Here is a 23,240-nt window from a genome sequence, read left to right on the forward strand (position 1 = left end):
GTATTCTGAGTGTCCATCTCCCGTTTTCCTATGTTTCCTTGGTAAAAACTTTTCACTGCATTAATGTACTGTGGGTGTACATTGTTCTCTATTAGAGATTCCAAAAGTCTATTTACAGGTACACTGTCATAGGCTTTCCTCAAATCTATAAATACTAGATGTAGCTGACTCCCATATGCTAGTGATTTTTCAGGATTAAACAGGTTATCAATACACGATCTTCCTTTTCTAAAACCACTCTGCTCCTCCCAGTCCTCATATTGACTTTTGTCTCTCTGCTTTTTTATTCATTATTGGTTCTTGGTTGGCCATTCTCCTAAAAGTCTCTTTGCTTAATATATCCCATTTTGTCTTTCCAACTATCTTTCTTCTCCATTGCATTTATTCTGCTGTTATTTTTTTCAGAATTGTTTACCAGGAAAAAATCTGCAATAGAAAAATGGGTGGAAATGCATGATTGCATTAATTACAGTACATTAATGTATCCAAAAGTGCATGCAATTTTTGGGGTCATATCCTAATTTGATCGTGTTATTATTAGGCATTGACGTTGTTATTTGTCACCCTGGACACCAGATACTTCAGAAGCCTTCACCTACATCATATTCATGTTCTGTAACCTCAAAAACTCCCGAATAGGTTTTCTGCATTTATTCCGGCAATTTAATGTCGGAAAGCCTCGAAACTCGAAGATGACGTGCATAGCAGTCACCCTGCTTACTAGGTGCTCCGAGGGTCGGTCCTGACGTCATATTCGTGCTCAACACCCCCAAGAACCTCCGACCAATCTAATTGCATCAATCTAGTGCCGAAAACCCTAGAAACTCCAGAAGATCACATGCCTTAGAAGTAACCTTGGCAGTCCCGGATTAAGAATCTTGAGGCCCTAGGCAACCCAAGCTAGGAGGGCCCTTAAGAAACGTTTGTCTTTTCCCTCTAAAACCTCGGATAACCCCTCCATCTCCGAGCGGTATTCCTTTGATATGTTACTGGACATTTTGTAGATTTAAACTTAATTTTGTGTTTCATTTTGTAAAACGTGTTGCTTAAAGAAATAAAACAAAAAAATAGTCAAGAAACTGTTTATTTATATAATTTTGCTTAAATTTTTCAATCAAAATTATTTTAGTTTTTTTTGCTATAGTTATCAATAAGCGAACGATTCATTTTAAAATTTAATCATTTTTCTAATAATGAAAAAAAAGGTCGTAGAAAAAGTATAGTATTCTACTCACATTTAAGGGTTATTTCTCACTCTGATGAATAACGACACTCGCCTTCGGCTCGTGTCGCAAACTTCATCATCGTAGGTAATACCCATAATCACATGCTCGTTGAATAAAATACTATTACTTATTATCTAATTATGTAATAATAAAATAATTATGTATAAATTTAGTTTGAGTTTTCAAGGCCTTAAATTATAAAGCACCTTTTCTGAGTTTCATAGAAACAAAACTACTTAAAATATCTTCAACTTCAAAATTTTCGAGCACATCGTTCTCAATAGCCATAATTGAGAGAAATGCTAGTCTGTTTTGTGCCATTGTTGAACGGCGACGTTTATAATAATTTCCATTTTTGAAAATGACCGTTCGTCTGTTGCATTGTAATCATTAGCGGACAAATTTCGAAACTTCAATTCGAATTTGTTCATATAAATAACCCAAAAAGACTATGAACCAGGAATAAATTGTTTTCGCTACGAGTCCTGAAGATGGACTATAAAATATTTGAATTGCAGTAGTTCATCTTAAATTTCAGGTTCAGTATCATCAGTATAGTTTTCATGTAATTTGAAGCACACTCCTTTATTTGAGTATCACTCAGTTTTGCAAAAACACACAAAACACCAAATACTGAGTATGCTGTCAACTAACGACTCAGCTCAATAATTAGCTTATCCAAAATTGGTAAGTAGATTCGTTTCAACCTTTAATATTTCTCTACCCTGTAGAAAAACTTCATTGGAATTAGCATCATCAAAATGTAGTTTTCTTGTTCGCGTTTGTTTACTCTCGTCCTTGGACAAACTGGGGGTTAAATTCCCAATTTGTTATTGACTAAATAAGGGCCCAATGACCTCTGTGGATTGTATATTAATTACCAACGCTTTGGTTCAAAGATCACACCCCATAAAGAGGTATATTCAGAGTATTGTAGATCGCTGACCCTTTGGGATTTTAAGAACTCTAAAAGTCATTTTAGAAGCTGAACTGCAGTTTTAAGTTTAATCTCTTCTCTCTGCAATGATTCACTGACAGCGGTGATGAGTTCTAAAATTGTAGCCCAAAACTCATTCATTATGAATGTCTCTGTTTTGACATTTCTTATAACAAGCATTTAGCGTCATGAAATGTTTCAGCTTTCTTATTAGGGTTTCAGCAAGAGTATGAAGAACAGATTTGAAGGCGTTGTAACCTTTAGACAAAGCTCTTGTTGCATCAGCCCTTGCAGTCCATCTAGTGCTGCTTTTTTTAACTACAAGGTTTAGATCGTGGCGAGTGGGATCGCTTAGTTGAATTTTATTTAAGCATTTGATCGTAGCTTCCCAACGGTAGATAGAGGCTGAAAAAAAGTTGTACACGAACTGAAAAAATCCGAGGTACGATATTGCTCCAACGGGTCCAACGCAACTTTTAGCAGCACTCAACTCCAACTAAAGTGAGTGTGCGGCACAAAAAATGTAAATTGCAAAGTTGTTAATCTTAGATAAATGAGTCTGGAGACCATTGTATTTGCCTGACATGTAACGAAAGGCATGTACTACTTTTCTAAGAAACCATGCAGACTGTATAGGCAGTACTGTTCCGTCTACCAAATGGCATTCATTAGCGACTTATTGCACAACATAAGCTTTCTATGTGAACAAAAGTATACATTGTAATGTAATTTTAACGTCCACCATCACTTTTATGGTAGGTATAACGCAATATTTGAATTTTTCAACATAATATGATTTATAATTTTTATTTAAATCTAATTATTAATTTTTCATTTTGGGCCCTGCGAGGCCCCCTTTGGGGCCGAAGTCCCTAGGCAACTGCCTACTCTGCCTATTGGTTAATCCAGCTCTGAACCTTGGACACCAGATACTTTTAGGGTCGGTTCTGATGGCATATTCGTGTTCAGGGACCCCAAAAACCTCCTGGTTAGCAGAATCTGACCCTTAATATACTGATTTTGACATGTTTATGCACTTTTGGATGCATTTTATGCACTATAAATGTAATCGCATTTCCACCCATTTTTCTAATTGTGGATTTTTTTCCTGACGTCATCCCGAACAATGCAAAAAGTCGATAGATGCTATATTTAAAAATCAATTAATTCCAGTGTTTTTTGTTCTAAATGTCCTGGTCTATGTACGTACCTTGAGAATTCGAGATGAGACGTACACGTGCATACATCTCCATAAAATATATTTATTTAACTTCTCTTTCTCTTCATCCATTAAATGTTGTGAGGTCTGGAAAATAGCATCTAGTATCGCGCTTCACGCTATAAACTGTAACCAATTTAGACTGTTGTTTGTATGTTCAGCGCTCACACATTCTAGATCTAGATCGAGAGACGTGTATTTCGTGTATAAGTGAAAATTAATGTTATAAGTGAAAATGTTTTAAGAATGTGGTGCAATGCGTGGAAATATGAAGCTAATTCGCGTGAAATCTAGGCATAGATACAGGACTGGGACTGAAAACAATAACAGTGTTAAGAATAGTGAATATTGTGAGAATTATTCGTATAAAGCCAAATCGAGTAAGTAGAGCTTGTTCAATGGATATTTATAAACTGCATAAAGTTTTTTTACTAAAAAATACACTTAACGACGTTCTACGCCTTCGTTGCGGGGTATGCCTCTCAGAGGAAAGGGGGGAAACTTATATGCAAGCGAAAGTTGGTAACAATGCATTTATAGCAGAATACTCAAATCATATGTTTCAGTATTGAATACTTTATAAAAATAAATTATAATAAATTACGGAATTAATTATAATAAACTAAAAATAAATGGTACGGTAAACAATCCTCATTTTTTAATTTCCTTACAAAAAAACCTTTAATTTAAGCACAAATAATTAAAAATCGTAAATTTGGGTCAAAGTTATTAACTTTTTAAGAATTCCCATAAGAGCACATGTTAAAACTTAACTTTGACCCTTAATAGTAATTAAACGGCACGGTAAAACAATTTTTTAAAAATCAAGTCTTAGTTTTTTGAAGTAAACAGTAACATACTAAAATTTCATGCAAATCCTTAATTCTTTACCGAAGGTGTAGAGTGTAGAACGTCGTTAAGGATTTTTATCCAACAATTTTACATTGACATTCTTTCTTCTATATATAGCTTAATCTTCTTCTTCGTGTGCCTCGTCCTTTAAGGACATTGGCGATCATCACGGCCCATTTTACTCTCTCTGTAGCCGTTCTGAACAGTGCTATTGTTGTTTTTTCACTCTAATGCTTTAAATTTTTCAACCAGAACGTCCGTCATACCCCGGCCCTCTTTTCCTTCCACTTTCCCTTGTATAACCAATCGCATCAACTAATATTTTTCATTTCTTAGTATGTGACCAAAGTAGCTCATTGTTCTTTCCTTTTTAGTGTTGAGTATTTCTTTTTCATCTTTCTTAATGTTTTCGTGTTTGTTACACGTTGTGTCCATGATATTTGCCACATCCTTCGATAACACCACATCTCAAAGCTGGCAAGCATTTTTTCAGTTACGTCCGTAATTGTCCAGGCTTCAATTCCATATAAAATGACAGAGAATACGTAGCATCTCATTGTTATCTAGTATTAATTTCCTATTTTGACACAATTGAGAAATACTTTTATCCATTTTATTAATAAACAAAAACAACAAAATTATAAACGCATTCAAATCATATCAATGTTTGATATCAGTGTCTGAACTGCAGAAAAATGTTTGTGGTATGTTATTTATCATTATCACTATTGCGTCCTCGATTGTTTGTTTAATAGCACATCATAAAATGTGAATTAATATAGAATTTGAAATATAGAAACACAAATTAATCATGTTGGTTATCATTATACAGAAAAGTTATGCTTTTAATGTCTAAAGTCTAAATGAAAAATTAAACCAAAGAAGAAGAAGCAGATTGTGTAATGGTCGACAGTTACCCCTGAGCGAATCAAGTTTTTACCTTTGTTGTATTTGTCCCATATCAACTCCAAATTGTAGGTGAATAAGGGTACGGCCAGGGCCAGGCTTGCGAGCGATTTTTCTTGAGAGATAAATCGTGGACGACTGAACTGCAAAAAAAGATTTCAAACCCAATGAATATTATTTATTACAGTGGCCATACCTAAAAAATCGCTCAGAGAAAAATCGCTCAGCGGCTAAGCGTGTCGCTCTGTTTCCAATTCGGTTTGTTTTCTAAGCGACTTTAGTTCCATTTTGTCTTCAAAATAAACAGCACAATATCTTGTTCCAAACATTTTTTTTTAATTTCCAAAGTGCAAATAGACCCATTTTATGGCAGGATACACACAAACATTTCAAAAACAATAGTGACAAATATTTGTTTTCTGTATTTCCTATATGTATATCTAAATGGGATGTACACCATACTTCTTTTTGCCTTTAAACAAACACTGTATGAATGAATCAGCTTCTAAAAGAAGGGCAATTCGACGCGTTCGTCTGAGAGGCATGTAGTCCAGTAACCAAAGCTTTTCACCTCGCAATTTTTACAGAATGGATCGATTTGCTTGAAAATTTGAGAATAATTAGTGGATAGTCCAAGGATCAAAATCTATATGATGTCGAAAGGCGCTTTTACCATGGGGGTGGTGGCCACCCCATCTCGGGGGTGGAAATTTTTTATTATATTTTGACCACAAAAGTTGATAAAAATATTCATTCTTAGCAAAAAATGTTCTTTGCATTTTTTTGATTTAATTAATAGTTTTTGATTTATTCGCTATCGAAAGTGTTAGTTCTATATCTAAAAAATCAATGTTTTTCGATGGTATACTCATTTACGATTCATTCAATTTTTGCCGTAGAACAAACGTAAAATGAACGATATGAGTTTCACTCATGTTCCACTCATTCCAATTTAATGAGTGGAACATGTAGAATATGTCAAATGACAGGAATTATGACAGGTGATAAATAGCAGTCTGATTTTTGCATGAGAGTTTAATCTCTGTTCGAAAAGTTTAAGTCTGTTCTGTCGGACAAAATACATATGCCGTTTTCATGGTCTGGCCGTTCCAAATTTTTAACCTGTTCCACCATTAAGGTGATACAGTAGCGATCAACAGGTAGCAAAAACGCGTTCCAAGATTGCGGCTGTAATTTTGAATATTTTTCGAGGTATTTAGCACACGAAATTCGTAATATAACAAAGAATGGCGGTACAGAACCCAATTTAAAAAATATATTAATATGTGGAAATTACTCTGTAATTAAAGACAACATTAAAAAAACGAGCCTGTACCGCCATTAAGAAGAACAAAAAAATACACTTTCTTCAAATAAACTTTTTTATCCGATGCCTAGATTTTGTGTCATTTTGGAACTACTAAAATTTTTTATTTCATTAGATAAAAAAGTTTATTTGAAGAAAGTGTATTTTTTGTTCTTCTTAATGGCGGTACAAGCTCGTTTTTTTAATATAGTATTAAATTACAGATTAATTTACACATATTAATATATTTTTCAAATTGAGCTCTGTACCGCCATTCTTTATTATATTACGAATACGTGTGCCAAATATTTCGACAAAATATTCAAAATTACAGCCGCAATCTTGGAACGCGTTTTCGCTACCTGTTGATCGATACTGTTTCCTCTTAAAACTGCCCCTGTTCCAGTGTTCCCATATATCAAAGTTTATCCGACTAGACACCCTTAAGCTATTAACAAATTTTCAGCTTGCTATTAATCAACTTTTTTTTCATACGCGGGATCCAGACCTATATACTCATTTACGATTCACTCAATTTTTGCCGTAGAACAAATTTTATTAAACCAAGTTCTTGGGAATTAAATTACCTACAATTTCATATTTAAACATTTTTTCGTATATCTCAGGGGTGGGCAAACTTTTTCTAGTAAGGGCCACAAAATGTTTTTGGTCTATTACCAAGGGCCGCAATATTTTTTACCTCAACATGTTCGACTTCTTACTAATTTTGTTTAGGGGGGGGGGGAGGGATATGGTTTGAAATCAACTTTTCAAGTACATTTTTGTGAATTTTGTTTGAAACTATGTATTTTATTTCTGAATTAATAAACATATTCAGTACAATTCGGAGAATATTAAAAAAAAATTCAAGGCCAAATATTGAAAAATAAGTCAACGGTGGCATATTTCTACAGACACCTCAAAAAAAATGGATTTTGCAATAGACATTAAAACTTGTCATTGGATCATATTAAATAAAAAATCAATAATATTTTATTAGCTTATGACTTATGACTTTCTTGAGATAATGCTGTCGAGTTTTTTGTTTTAACGATTTTTGAGTTTTTGGTGTACCTACATACTTAAAAGTCAAAATAACTAAATTTTTTTGTAAACAGGTTGAAAATCAACATATTGTTAAATAAAAAAAATATCTCGACAGCGTTATCTCACAAACTGTCTAAAGAAAATATGAAAAATTTCAGGTGGGTCTGTCAAGTAGCTTTCGAGTTAAAATGTCCACCGCCTTCGAAAAAGCAATTTTAAGAAAAACGCGTTTAAAGTTTTGACAACTTTTATTTTCAATTCTTTTTTTGTCTGTCAAATCGTAAAGTGATGAATACCGGAATATGTTTTTGAATCGTCATTTAAATAAACATAGACAAAGTTGAAAAAATCTTAGATTCCCTTCATTGTTTTTGTTTTCTTTGAAAGAATTAAATAATAAAAAAAAATATTTATGAAACACATTATCTATTGTTGTTCTGAAGCTATTTCCTTGTGGCATTTTTATGATTAATTATTTATATGGGAAATAAGCCACAATTAAAATGAAAAAAATAATTTTATTAACGTTTCGACGCCCAAATCGGGTGCCGTTGTCAAAATACAAAATATTACTAAAATAAACTAAAGTGTTGTTGCTAAGCAAAAAAAATTCTTCTAATAATTTATTTAATCTCACTTATTGGGAATATCATTTTAAAGTCTTCTACTTTAAAATGTATAATATATGTCTGAATTGCCAGTATAAATGAGTGAGATTAAATAAATTATTAGAAGAATTTTTTTTGCTTAGCAACAACACTTTAGTTTATTTTAGTAATATTTTGTATTTTGACAACGGCACCCGATTTGGACGTCGAAACGTTAATAAAATTATTTTTTTCATTTTAATTGTGGCTTATTTCCCATATAAATAATTAAACATTATCTATTAGTTCCAAACTTATTTAAGGTATATTAGTATTTATTAAAAGACAAAAATCGAATCTTAATGGGTTTTATAAAGTTTTAGTTTAGTTTTATGTTCTTGTTCATGATTCGGGTGTAAATCTAGTCAAAGCATCATCAATTCCGGTCCTCAATGGACTGTATCGATAAGTCTAACTATAAATTTAGCTATGTACTTTTGGACATTTGCAAAGATTGGTAAAATGCAAAAATATTGAAAAAATATGCAAATAATCTATAATTTCTAGTTTAATGTAGACTGGTACGGAATCACTTTGAACTGAAAAATGATTTCTTAGAAGTGATAAGGAAAATGATATACCTTCAAAATCTTTGAAACCATTTTCAAATTCCGTCAGCAAGTTACAAAGTTTTTCTTCATAAATTTTAAACTTATTTTATGGTAGCTACATTGTTTTTAATGAGGGAAATAATTGAACTAATTTTTCTTTTTTATATAAACAATGAATAGTTTGTGTTTCATTTTAAAAGTTTCATTTTGCGTTCAAAACTTGTAAATTTAGCAAATGTGTTGCAGTTTTTCATTTCTATAAATAAAACAATGTCCTCCCCTAATTCACAGCATCTTTTAAGAACCTTTACTAAACTCAACTACCGAATATGATTGTGGTATAAGACATCACTATGATCTATTTCTAACTTTTCCAAAAATGCTATGAATGTAAGATGATTTATTCCTTTTGAACAAATAAAATTAACAATATTTGTTGTAATTGAAATAACGTTATCTAGTTTCAAAACATTTTTGCACAATACCTGCTGATGGATTATGCAGTGAAAAAATGATAAATAATGTTCTGGAAATTGTTTATGAATGTAATCTTTAAGTTTTCTCAACATTACAATATTAGCTCCTCTTAAATTTAGTGCTCCGTCTGTTGTTGTTACACTTACTAGGTGACTACGAGTTAATTTAAAATTTTCTAAATAGTTCCTAACTACTTCAAACATATCGTTTCCATTTGTTGAAATTTCATGGATTTCATTGAGGGAGCCGACAAAACTCTGTGTCGGGAACCCAAATAATTGCCCGCGGTATGTTGAAAATTTGCGGAAAAATGACCCGCTGCAAAAGTATGAATTATTAGCTGCATTATCTATATTTAATTATTAATGTTAGCAAGAATTCAAAAAAAATTTCCACGGGCCGCAAAAAATGTCTGAAGGGCCGCATGCGGCCCGCGGGCCGCACTTTGCCCACCCCTGGTATATCTGATGTTAATCTTTCCGTTCTGAAGAAAATGGCATTTTTTACCAAATTACAAACATTTGTTATTCGCTTTAAGCTTCAGTTTTTTTTAAACTAATCATTCTAAGCCAGTCAAGCTTCTAGATTCTATTAATAATACATAAATAACGAAGAATAAATAAGGCCAATGACTAAAAACACCGCTAACTTACTATATTATGCTTCCAATTGAATTTCTCTTTTTCAAAAAAATATATTGATTTTTTAACCGTAACTTTTTTATTTTTTATCTTAGAAAGTTCGTTAAAAAAGAATTTTGTAGGTTTTTACAAGGTCTATAAGGCTATTAATATTAAATCCTTTTAATATCCTCAGTCGCAAAAAGAGGTGACTTTGAAAGGGTTGGTAAAGATGGTTTTTGCATGATATTACAAGTTTTAATTGAAGAGTTAATTGGAAGAAGGGTACAAGTTAAAAATCTTAGTTTTGAGATAATCGCAGTTAAAGTTTCACAATTGAGGTGGCTTATAACTTTTGAGTTACATTACTTCTTAAATGTATTTTGGTGGTAAGTAGTAGGCATTAAAGTCATTATATATGAAATATAACTATTCGGATTTTTGATGATATCAAATACAGTTTTTTATTAAAAAATTATATTTGTGCCCTTCTTCCATACACCAAGTACATTTGTTAGTGTTACTTTCTGTATATTAAATGGCGTTAAAGAGTACATGTACCCTTCTTGCCTGCCAGATTAATTACTTTTTTTTTTATTTTCCATTGAAAAAAATATACCTAGGGATATTCGTAGGGCATTTGAAATGAAATTCTTGAATCACTTGTTTCATTGTATTAGAAAAATTTCAATTTTAGATACAAGTAGTAAAAAACTTCGTAATTTGTTAAAAAATTATTCAAAATACAAATCAAAATAAAACAGCTTATCATTACAAAATGCACATTACAAAAAATGGCCTTACAGCCCAATCTTTAGACGTTAGTTTTCTGGAGAATATTTTCGTAAAACCACTTGTGTTGCTCGGGAATATACTCTATTTGCTTCCGCAAATCAGCAATCTTTTCTACTGAAATTTTATTTTCCTGGTTTCTTCTCTTAATGAAAATATTTTCTTGTGGAGACCAACCAGTTTTTCTTTTGAGGTCAACCATTAGAAAAGGTGTATAGCAGTCAAAAGAAGACTTGTATAGATAACTACCGAATTCAATGTTGTTCTGAAGCTATTTCCTTGTGGCATTTTTATGATTATTATTACCGAATTATGATTATTATTATGATATATTATTACCGAATTCAACAGTCCTTATCCACCTTACTTCATCCCTGTAGTTTACCTTTTGTTTCAATGTATTTTCAGTCCTTATTACCAAATTCATGTCAGTTTTCAATTGATCGAAATCGTAGAAATGTTGCTGCATATCTATTATTTGGGATTTTTTAATGCTTCCTTGTATTATTTTCCTATATTCATCAGGACTATAAATATTTTGGTGCTTTCTTAAGACCTTTTCCACTCTACCAAAGTCACGATCTGAATCCAAATAAGTGTGACCCACTTCTGGGAATTTATGATCTATTATTTTAAACTTTGATTTTAGTATAAGGTACTGATACAGCAGTATAAGGTTACTGTTTTTATTCTGCCCTCCGCATGAATCAGATCATACTATGAGGTGATCTTTACCTGCAATCATATTTTCACACATAATTGTAAAATAATACAGACAACTCATAATCTCGTTACTCCCTTTAGTACCAAAGTCTTCAGTCCAGTTAAGCATAACTGTGCTGTGATTAACTTCATCTCCATTCTTTGTTACAAAATGTATACCAAAATTAAAAAACCAAATTTGTCTGAGATAGAATGATAGAGAAACTGAAAGTTTTGGCAGGGGCATTAGCTGTTGAAGATCCATGGTAAGAAAGCACATTTGTTCATTCTCTTCACATTTTTGCCGATCAGACTTGATAAGGCTGTAACCGAGAGCAGCGTTCTCTTTGTGAGTTATTAACTCAGTATCTTCATTGACTAAATCACATTTTGAACAAGTGTCGCTCCTTGGAAGACCAAAAGAAAAATTGAATTCTGTACAGAATATTTTTCTATATTGAGTTTCTTTTATTAAAAATGAGTTGTCTTTAGATTCCTCTTTACATGTTTTTTTATACAACTCATACATCTTACGAAGGGATAAAGTCGGTGATAGAAACTTTTTGTGGGGATTTTTTGTTCTCGAATAATGAGATTCCTCTGCTGGAAAGGATCCTAAATGTTGACGTATATATTCAAGTACTTCTTCTTTAGTTTTATGAGGCCTATTGCTATGTTTTCCTCTCCTATCAGGAGTAGGGGCACTGAATCCTTCGCACAATTTTTTTTGAATTACATTTAGTTTCTTGGCACTAATTTGATGAAGGTTCATAAATGCCTTCTTACAAATTTGTACAGTACCAGATTCTGATTGGATGAAATAGGTATATGTGTAATCTCTCTTTATTTTCGGGTTTCTCTTACCAAACTTGCATGGTTGGCGTTTTATACTTTGAAACAAGTATATATTTTTGTTATTTACATCAAGTGTGTAGTAAGTATTCATAATACGTATCTTGTCTTCTATTGTGAAATTTTCGTTACATTTCTTTTTACAGGAACATATAGGAGTTTCGCACATTTTTTTTGCGGGAACTAACTGTCCTTTGTAATTTTTATACTCAAGACCTTTTTCTCTATTTATGTAATTGATCTTTCGTTTCCACGTTTCTGGATGGCACTGTCGTTTTCTTGTTAATTTTTCTTTAGCAGGATAGTCGTGTTTACGTTTTCGTATTGTATCCAGTGGTTCTATTAATGTTGGTTGAGTTGACTGTTGATTGATATTGGTAGGTATTTCGGATTCATATTTAATATTATTTTCATCGCTAATATGGTCCAAACTTGTCATGTTACCTGGTATTGCCAATTCTTGAACCAGATCAGAATTAAATAATAATTGTTGATTAATATTACTAGCAGTAGCATATACTTCTTCTGATGGATAGTCTTTGTTCTGAACAGAGCTCAAAGTCTGCAGCTCATTTCCTTCATTCATTAGACTTTCATCACTGTCATCACTACTGTCTGGGATGTAATTATCTGACGAACCTGCAGAAAATGGTTCACTTGTCGATGAAGAAGTACTATCTGAAAAGGAAAGGAAAATATTTGGTACATGGTTCCTGTTCTCATAGCTTTACAAAATGTGGTTCTACATAAGTATGACTTTGACCCTACGTTAAGTATCATCAAATTTATGTTTTTCTGTATTTATGTGAGATTGAGAACTAGATAAATCGGTACTTGATACAGTAGATCAAATTTTGTTTGAACTTATTGAGAAGTATGTAAGTCGCAATATAAAAACTATTTTTTTTGAGAGAAATATAAAGATATTTTACTATGGATATTACTATGGATAGGTATTACATTTAAAAAATAAAACTTTGCCAACGAAAAACTTAGTAACACCCTGTACATTCCGAATATTATAACAATGATAGGTAACTTTGTTTTGAAGAATATTATTGCAAAAGCAAAAGCAGCTTTTTACATGACATGAAAAAGATTATTTTTATGAGAGATTAACTTTAAACATATATACTATCATTGTATTGTATTATTACCGTACCTTTTACAATAACAAACAAAAAAATACTAACCATATTCATCATTGGCTGCAGAACTAGTAATTTTTTGCTCAAATAATTCAGTGTCATTATTCCTGTTGGATTCTGCTCTAGTCACTAATTCAAGAATTTTTTTTGCTCTAGTTTTACTCATTTTCGCTGAAGAATGAAAAAAAACCACTTTCTAATACAAAAACTGCACCTTTTGTATCAACAACACGATTAGCATCAAAACATAACCACAAATCTACAACGTTTTACGCCAGAATGCACGAACAGAGTGAGAGAGAAATTGTGACTACCTGCGTTTAAAAATCAAAAAGACTCCTTTTGAATGAAGGTCATTTCTTTTAGGATAACAAATTTGTTGTAGGAATGGGTTAATATCGTAAGTGTCTTTCATCAAACGACATTCTATAAATAAAAATTATATTAACAATGCAGAAAAATGGGCATAAAACATATTGAATCCTTCATCCATGAAAAACAATGACCAGCTTTTAGGCATTTTTAAAGTGAAGAAGGCTACTAACATGTTTGAGTTCTTTTATGTTTAAAATTATTCATTAATATTTTTTTCTTTATTTGTGTATGAAGGTTTCAAACTGACATGAATTCTTTTTCCACCAGATAGTTGAAAAATAACCTCCTTAAACTTGACTTTTAGAAGATTCAAAAATTAAAGACCCTGTTTTACAACTGAAAACGTGTAAACCTAGCAACTTGTGTCCTTCTTGCACTTGATATTTTCCTTAATTTTAGTCGTAGAGCAATGAAAGTCAGACACAATGCAACTATATAAAAAACTGTACATATTGGAATGATTTACCGAAGAAGGGTTCAAGTTACATATTTGCCTTCTTCCAATTAACTCTTCAATTGTCAACAGCTCACTCAATTTTTGCCGTAAAAAAATTTTTGCAGACCAAGTTTTTGGGAATTAAGTAAGCTACAATTTCATATTTAAATATTTTTTCGTATCTCTGATGCTAATCTTTCTATTCTGAAGAAAAGATCATTTTTACCAAACTACACAAACTCGTTCTTCGCTTTTAACTCCATTTTTTAAAAAAATAATCATTCTAAGCCAATCAAACTTCTAGAACCTATTAACAATACACAAATCAAGAAAACCAAATCAGGTCAATGACAAATTTTAATTAGGGTGGTGATTAGTGGGTTGTTTACGATCACTTTCTTGCTGAAAAAAAAGTAGGGACTGACATTCTTTTCATCATAAGTCACTTAATTTTTTTAGCTAGAGATTTTTTTTATTTCTGGAGATACATATTTTTAAATACTTTAAATTCGTTTAAACAAGTTATGCTCGAAAAATGCATAGTTTTCCCGTCCGTTGACTTTGAAACTACAATATTTAGCATTTGAGGAAGAAGAGCCAACATATAATAAAGTATAGCTCGATTACTGTTGGTCTTAAAGAAAACAAAAAATAACGTTGTGTTTATTTTTTCAAAAGGTACATTTTTGTTAAGTAAAGTTGTTTTGATAAAACTAAAACTTTTTGAGTTATTAGCAGAAAGCTTTAAAAACATTGACTTTTCGAAATAAAACTAACACTTTTGATAGCGAATAAATCGAAAACTATTAATTTTATCAAAAAAATGTATAGAACGTTTTTTGCTTATAATGAATGTTTTTACCAACTCTTGTGGTCAAAATATAATAAAAATTTCCACCCCCGAGATAAGGTGGCAACCACCCTCATGGTAAAAGCGCCTTTTGGCATGATATAGATTTTGATCCTTGGACTATCCACTACTTATTCTCAAATTTTCACAAGCAAATCGATTCATTCTGTAAAAATTGCGAGGTTTTGTCCTATTTTAAGCTTCATTACTTGGACTAATGACTAAAACTGATATTTGAATAGCTTTTCGGTGGACAGCTTCTCGCTTGTCGCCCGATATATTGTCGTGAACGATTTATCTCGCGCGATAAATCGCTCGCAAGCCTGGCCGTACCCTAAGGGATTTTTCCTTTATTCCGCGACGATGAGGTGACCGAATACCCAAGTTAGTGGAGGTCAATAAACCAAAGGCGAAGAAGAAATAATTTTGTGGCCAACAAGTACCTAGATATTTTAATGTAATTATTTTAGAAAAGATTTTCGGAAAATAAGTACCTACCATATTATATGAGTTAGGAAAATGCCATGGAACTGAGATATGCGGGAGAGATCTCCTGCTACAGTTAAGAAGGTTATTATGTGATAAATCAATTTTTATTGGATTATAAAACATCTGAAACGTGGCAAACGGCACAACTGTTTATATAAATACCACTGTTAAAAAGAAAGAAAAAGAAATTGCTGACCTAAAAATAATGTTCTAAAACTATCAGAGGAAAAAACGCAAAATATCGCGTTGTTGCTACAATCTTTGTACATATAGGGTGGCCCAAAAGTAGTGGAACGGTCGAATATTTCGCGAACTAAACATCGGATCGAAAAACTGAAAAATACGTGTTCAATCATTTTCAAAAATCTATCCAATGACACCAAACACCAACCCCCACTACACCCCCTGGAGGTGGAAACTTTAAAATCTTAAATGGAAACCCCTAGTTTTTCTTGTAGATTTGGATTCGTTACGTAAAAGTAAGCAACTTTTATTTAAGACATTTTTTCGAACTGTGGATAGATGGCGCTATAATTGGGAAAAACAATTTATCCTGATACCATAGGTAAATTATAGAAACGGTCTAATATCTCGAGAAATACACTCCCAAATGAGAAACCAAAAAACAGGTTTTTAATATTTTTCGAAAACCTATCGACAAACAACAAAAATGACCCTCCAACCCACCCCCTGGTGACGGGGTGGGGGGTAAATTTAAAATCTTAAATAGCAACCCCCACTTTTTATTGCAGATTCGAATTCGTCATGAAAAATTAAGCAACATTTATTCGAAACATTTTTTAAAATTGCTGATAGATGGCGCTAATAAATCGTATTTTTCCAATTAAAGCGCCATCTATCAACAATTCTAAAAAATGTTTCGAATAAATATTGCTTAGTTTTTCATGACGAATCCGAATCTGTAATAAAAAGTGGGGGTTGCTATTTAAGATTTTAGAGTTACCCCCCACCCCACCTCCAGGGGGTGGGTTGGAGGATCATGTTTAGTGTTATTCGATAGGTTTTCGAAAAGTATTAAAAACTTTTTTTTGGTTTCTCATTTGGAAGTGTATTTCTCGAGATATTAGACCGTTTCTATAATTTACCTATGGTATCAGGATAAATGGTTTTTCTCAATTATAGCGCCATCTATCCACAGTTCGAAAAAATGTCTTGAATAAAAGTTGCTTACTTTTACGTAACGAATCCAAACCTGCAAGAAAAACTAGGGGTTTCCATTTGAGATTTTAAAGTTACCCTCCACCCCACCTCCAGGGGGTGTAGTGGGGGTTGGTGTTTGATGTCATTGGATAGATTTTTAAAAATGATTGAAGACGTATTTTTCAGTTTTTCGATCCGATGTTTAGTTCGCGAAATATTCGACCGTTCCACTACTTTTGGGACACCCTGTATATTCTACTTCTATACCATTTTCTTCTTTTTAAGTGCCGTCTTCCAATCGGAGGTTGGATATCATCATCACTATCTTTATTCTATCTACCGCTGCTCTAAAGAGATCTATAGAACTGCATTTAAATCAGTCCTTTAAATTCTTCAACCATGACACCCTTCTATTTGTATTCTAACTCTTCCATTTCAATGCATTTTTCCTTCATCCACTTTTCTTTCGCGATCTTTATCTTTTGTTTTTTTTTATCTTACCGTTATTTTTCTGCTGTCTTCTCTACTTCTCTGTTCCATCAATTAAAGAATTTCGTAGGTCCTCCAATATTGTGTTTTTTTTTGTCTTTGATTCTTTTTATTACCTACCTACTTTCTCTATTTTTTTTATATTTCTCTATTATTTGTGAGATGTTATTATTAAATATTTTCCATATTTCTACACCATTGTTTTCATGTATTGTTTTACCCAACTGGCTATTTAGATCTTCTATTTGTTTTGAGTTAAGGTGATACAGTAGCGATCAACAGGTAGCTAAAACGCGTTCCAAGATTGCGGCTGTAATTTTAAATATTTTTTCGAGATATTTGGCACACGTATTCGCAATATAATAAAGAATGGCGGTACAGAGCCCAATTTGAAAAATATATTAATATGTGGAAATTACTCTGTAATTAAATACAATATTAAAAAACGAGCCTGTACCGCCATTAAGAAGAACAAAAAAATACACTTTCTTCAAATAAACTTTTTTATCCGATGCCTAGATCTTGTGTCATTTTGGAACTACTAATGAAATAAAAAATTTTAGTAGTTCCAAAATGACACAAAATCTAGGCATCGGATAAAAAAGTTTATTTGAAGAAAGTGTATTTTTTTGTTCTTCTTAATGGCGGGACAGGCTCGTTTTTTTAATGTTGTCTTTAATTACAGAGTAATTTCCTTATATTAATATATTTTTTAAATTGGGTTCTGTACCGCCATTCTTTGTTATATTACGAATACGTGTGCTAAATACCTCGAAAAAATATTCAAAATTACAGCCGCAATCTTGGAACGCGTTTTTGCTACCTGTTGATCGCTACTGTATCACCTTAATGGTGGAACAGGTTAAAAATTTGGAACGGCCAGACCACGAAAACGGCATATGTATTTTGTCCGACAGAACAGACTTAAACTTTTCGAACAGAGATTAAACTCTCATGCAAAAATCAGACTGCTATTTATCACCTGTCATAATTCCTGTCATTTGACATATTCTACATGTTCCACTCATTAAATTTGAATGAGTGGAACATGAGTGAAACTCATATCGTTCATTTTACGTTTGTTCTACGGCAAAAATTGAATGAATCGTAAATGAGTACCTATACCATCGAAAAACATTGATTTTTTAGATATAGAACTAACACTTTCGATAGCGAATAAATCAAAAACTATTAATTAAATCAAAAAAATGTAAAGAACATTTTTTTTAGGCTCGTTTTTTTTAATTGTATTTAATTACAGAGTAATTTCCACATATTAATATATTTTTCAAATTGGGCTCTGTACGGCCATTCTTTATTATATTACGAATACGTGTGCCAAATATCTCGAAAAAATATTCAAAATTACAGCTTCAATCTTGGAACGCGTTTTCGCTACCTGTTGATCGCTACTGTTTCTTCTTAACCTGTTATATGTATATTAATATTTTTATCAATACCTAATGCAGGGTGTTTCATTAATAATTGTCCATATAGTAACTGCAGAAACCTTAGCACAAAATACGAAGATTTAACCTAAAACACTTAAATAAAATGTGGTTTCTTACTGAGTTACAGGGTGTTTTATCTAAAAATTTAAAAACTATTTTTGCTCAGCATTTTAAAACTACTCGACGTATCCTTTTTATACCTGGCAGAAAGTGCGACTACTAGACACCCTACTCAATTATGATAAAAAAAACGTTTCTAGTTACTACCAGAGGCGTACGACAAGGGATGGTGAATGGTTAACCCTTCTCAAATTCTACGCCACTAGAGGCATTACTATTTTAGTGCCATTTTTAGATTCTACAATACTTTCTACGTAAATAATATACTCTTCATTGGTAACGATAAAGTCATTAGTTTTCGAGATATTTGAAGTTAAATATGAAACGGCACAGTTATTTTGATTAATTTATGATATGATTCGTATAATTAAAATTTAAAAATTATTTGTACCCAGTACTTTAAAACAATTTGGCGTATCCTTATCATACTTGGCAGAAAGTGTAGGTACTGTACATCCTACTAAATTAAGATAAATTAATGTTTCTAGCTACTATCAGAGGCGTACGACAGGGAATAGTGGCTGGTTGACCCTTCCAAATTCTACGCCACTGACGAAATTGCTATTTTAGTGTAATTTTTTGATTTTGCAATACCTTTTATTTAAATATTCTACTCTTCATTCGTAACGATAACTTCATTCGATAAAATGAGTGTTTTTGAGATATTTGAAATTAAAAATGAAGCTCGCTGTATTGTGTCGCGACACAATACATTAATCAAAATAACTGTGTCGTTTCATTTTTAACTTCAAAGATCTCGAAAACTAATGACTTCATCGTTACGAATGAAGAGTATATTATTTTCATAGAAAGTATTGGAGAATCCAAAAATTGAACTAAAACAGCAATTTCGCCAGTGGCGTAGAATTTGGAAAGGGTCAACCATTCACTTTCCCCCGTCGTACGCCTCTGGTAATAGCCAGAAACCTTTGTTTAACATAATTTAGTAGTTTGTACAGTACCTGTACTACCTGCCAAGTATGAAAAGGATACGTTGAATAGTTTTAAAATGCTGAACAAAAATAGTTTTTAAATTTTTAGATAAAACACCCTGTAACTCAGTAAGGAACCACATTTTATTTAAGTGTTTTAGGTTAAATCTTCGTATTTTGTGCTAAGGTTTCTCCAGTTATTATATGGACAATTATTAATGAAACACCCTGTATATTTAAATCTACTAAAGATTCTCCGAAGTGTATCAACATAAACTAAAGTAAAATAAAAACACCTACATAGAACCTCTATATAACCTCTATACCTATTCGTATGTACTGTTTTAATTTATTACTTATTAGTTAAACAAATGAGGAATTTATTGAATTTTAATAGGTACATGTTTAAAATGATTTCTAACGATTCACAAAACTACATACATATTATAAAATGTGTCCATAGATAACTGGAAAAGTATGCACAGGAAATCCAACAGTGGTTATACATATTTCCTGTTCAAGTGAATGGTTTCATTTGGTCGATATAATATTTATCACACCACAAAATTCTAAATAATGATTTTTAAAACAAATATTTTATTATCTCAATATTCTCTTCATTTTAGCAAAGAAAATATTTGTCGAATATATTGAAAAAAAAAAACAAAACTTAAAACCATGCTACGATAGAAGTATCTAAGTAGTATTTATTCATCACTGACAGTGAAAGAGCTGTTAAATATCATTTTGACTACCATATTCTCTATCGTAATAGACCTGGATCCCGTGTACCAAAAAAAGTTGATTAATAGCAAGCTGAAAAGCTTAACGGTGTCTAGGCGGACAAACTTTGATGTATGGGAACACTGGAACAGGGGAAGTTTTAATTGTGGAACAGTTTAAAAATTTGGAACGTCAGATTGCGAAAACGTTCCATGTATTTTGTCGGACAGAACTTCCAATTGATTTATTACCATTTCATTAAATTCTCATGCAAAAATTAAACTGGTGTTTATCACCAACTGGGCATTTTAATGAGTGGAACACGAAGAACATGTCAAATGACAGGAATCATGTTGGTTAGTAATAGCAGTCTCATTTTTACATGAGAGTTTAATAAAAGGGTAACAAATCATTTGGATGTTCTGTCCGACAAAATACATGGGCTGTTTTCGTAATCTGACGTTCTAAATTTTTAAACTGTTCCACAATTAAAATTTCCCCTGATCCAGTGTTCCCGTACTATCGTAAGTTTGTCCGACTAGACACCGTTAAGCTATTAACAAATTTTCAGCTTGCTATTAATCAACTTTTTTTGGTACGCGGGATCCAGGTCTATAATCTTATTGAAACCAGTTCTAAATAACGATGTAGTCAATTTTCCGTGCCATTGTCTTCGATTTTTCATCCATGAGGTTTTTCTACCAGGACCAAGATTACATTGGGTCTTTCCCTGAATAATGAGATGTAAAGGTTCATACTTTTCATGGTGCCTCATGTATCAGAGCCCTCATTTTGTCTTCCCATCATGTTGCAGATCTTTGAAGTAGGATCGTTGAAGGCCTTTGGCCTTCTACATTTTCTTCTACTACTAATAATTCCATAAGCCAAATGTGACGTATACACATATCTGGTTGACCACGAGAAACAGTTTGATCGAGTACAGTACGTCGAGATGATCATCATCATCATCACGTAGCGCTACAGCCCTGGGTGGGTCCTGGCTGACTGTACAACTTTCTTCCAATTTCTTCGGTCTTCCATCAACCTAAGGTCAAATGGAATGTTCATTTTCTGGAGATCTGCTTGGATGTTATCTCTCCATCGCATTCTGGGACGTCCGAGTGGTCTTTTGCGTGTAGGAATCTCCTCCCATACCAGTTTTATAAGTCTTTCGTTATGAAGTCTGTCCACGTGGCCTGCCCATCATTTAATTTCTTGGACAATATCGGTGTCATTGTAAAGTGCTTTTAAATCGATATTGTTTCTGATCCTATACTGGTTCTGGTCGAGATGATGTAAATACTAAAAGAAGCAGGCGATTAACAACCAAGATCTGAAAATAATTAGAAACTTTTAATGGAATCAGACCGCAAATCTCAGAGTTAAAGGTGAACACACCGAATATGTGAAAATTATGCTTGGAGTGAAGCAAGGTTGTATTTTGTCTCCTCTAATCTTCAATACTTATCTACTCGGAAAAAATATTTATTTCTAGAAGTTTTGCATGAAATTAAAAAAGGTCTTCTACTAAACGGGGACCATCTCAACAACATCAAATATGCAGATGACAGCATAGTATTTGCAGACAAACTAGAAGACCTACAATTCCTTATGAACAAAAACACCTATTACAGTCAAAAATATGGACTCAATATAATCGTAAAGAAGGCAAAGCTTATGATCATTAGCAAGAAAAATATAACAGAAGGTCAACTCTACCTCAACCAAACTCCTGTAGAAAGGATGACGCACTACAACTATCTCGGCACCATAATAAATGAAGAATGGACCAACAACCAAGAGATAAGAGCACGCATCGAAAAAATTAGAGGCATTTCAACGGGATGGGGGCCTTCTTCAACAGCCACAAGCTCTTTCTTGGTATAAATGCTGTGATGTTACGTCTTCTCTGTCCTTTGGTGCGAAATCGTGGACCTTGAACGAAGATATGTGCAGAAAATTGTAAGCATTTGAGACGTGGCTTTATCGTATAATATTTAAAATCCCGTGGACTGAATGAGTCACAAATGAGGATATCCTCATAAGAATGAAGAAGAACTGAGAGGTACTGACCACCATCAAATCAAGAAAGTTACAATACTTTGGACACATTATGCGAAATGAATCCAGATATGCCCTCTACAAGCCATTCTGTAAAGAACAATATTTGGACAGCGAGTTGCAGGAAGGAGATGAACAATGAACATTCTAGTTAAACAACTTCAGAATCTGGTTCAACACCAGAGGTGTAGTGTAACCAGGATGATCCTATGGACTCTGGGGAGTATGGAATAGTAATGGCGTTAAGCGTATAGAGCTCAAAATACATCCAAACGGGGGGTTGTAACCCCCAAACCCCCCTCCTGGTTACGCCTATGTTCAACACAACATAATGTCAAGACATCCAGAAGAAGAATTAATTTAAGTATGCTCGGTTTACTTTTTTCAGTAGCTTGTGTTTTAAAAAAAGCTCTTCCTGAATTGAGAGCTTGGTTCTGTGTTCTGTCCAGGACATACGTACAATTCTTCTGGAGATCCACATTTCGAAGGTTTCGATCTTACTGTTATCGATTTTTTTAGAGTCCATATTTCAGCTGCGTATGTAGCAATCTTCATGTAGCTATCTTCAATAAGGCATTTCCTTTAATTTCAATTAAGCCAAAACATCACAAACCCTGGGCTACAAAAGGTATTCGCATATCAGCCAAAAATATGCGCTCACTATTGTATATCAAGAAATTTGCTACCAACGTCTCTGCCACTCAATATATCACCAAGTACAGGGTAACCTATCTAAAACTCATCAAATCAGCTAAAAAAGCCTACTATCAAAATCGTATGGAAAGCTCTAAAAGTGTTGCAAAAGAAACTTGGTCCATAATAAACGATCTTCGAAATAAAACTCACACAGTTCAAACATTTGCCCTTCCAG

At 32.8% G+C, this 23,240-nt stretch overlaps 1 protein-coding gene across 5 annotated transcripts in view; it reads left to right on the top strand.

The window, feature by feature from the left end:
• LOC114333899 (peptidoglycan-recognition protein SC1a/b) overlaps positions 1–23,240 on the top strand; it is an 83,742-nt gene that overhangs the window by 17,138 nt on the left and 43,364 nt on the right. Inside the window, exon 1 of one of the 5 annotated variants that reach the window (XM_028283926.2) lies at positions 3,457–3,762. The exons of the other annotated variants lie outside the window; for them this stretch is intronic. Coding sequence (XP_028139727.1) covers positions 3,639–3,762 — 124 coding nt within the window. The 5' untranslated portion in view covers positions 3,457–3,638. Of the gene's footprint in view, positions 1–3,456; positions 3,763–23,240 lie in introns of those variants that run through there. 5 annotated transcript variants of the gene reach the window in all.

The sequence above is a fragment of the Diabrotica virgifera genome, chromosome 5 (assembly GCF_917563875.1).
Source record: "Diabrotica virgifera virgifera chromosome 5, PGI_DIABVI_V3a".
NCBI classification, from domain to species: Eukaryota; Metazoa; Arthropoda; class Insecta; order Coleoptera; family Chrysomelidae; genus Diabrotica; species Diabrotica virgifera.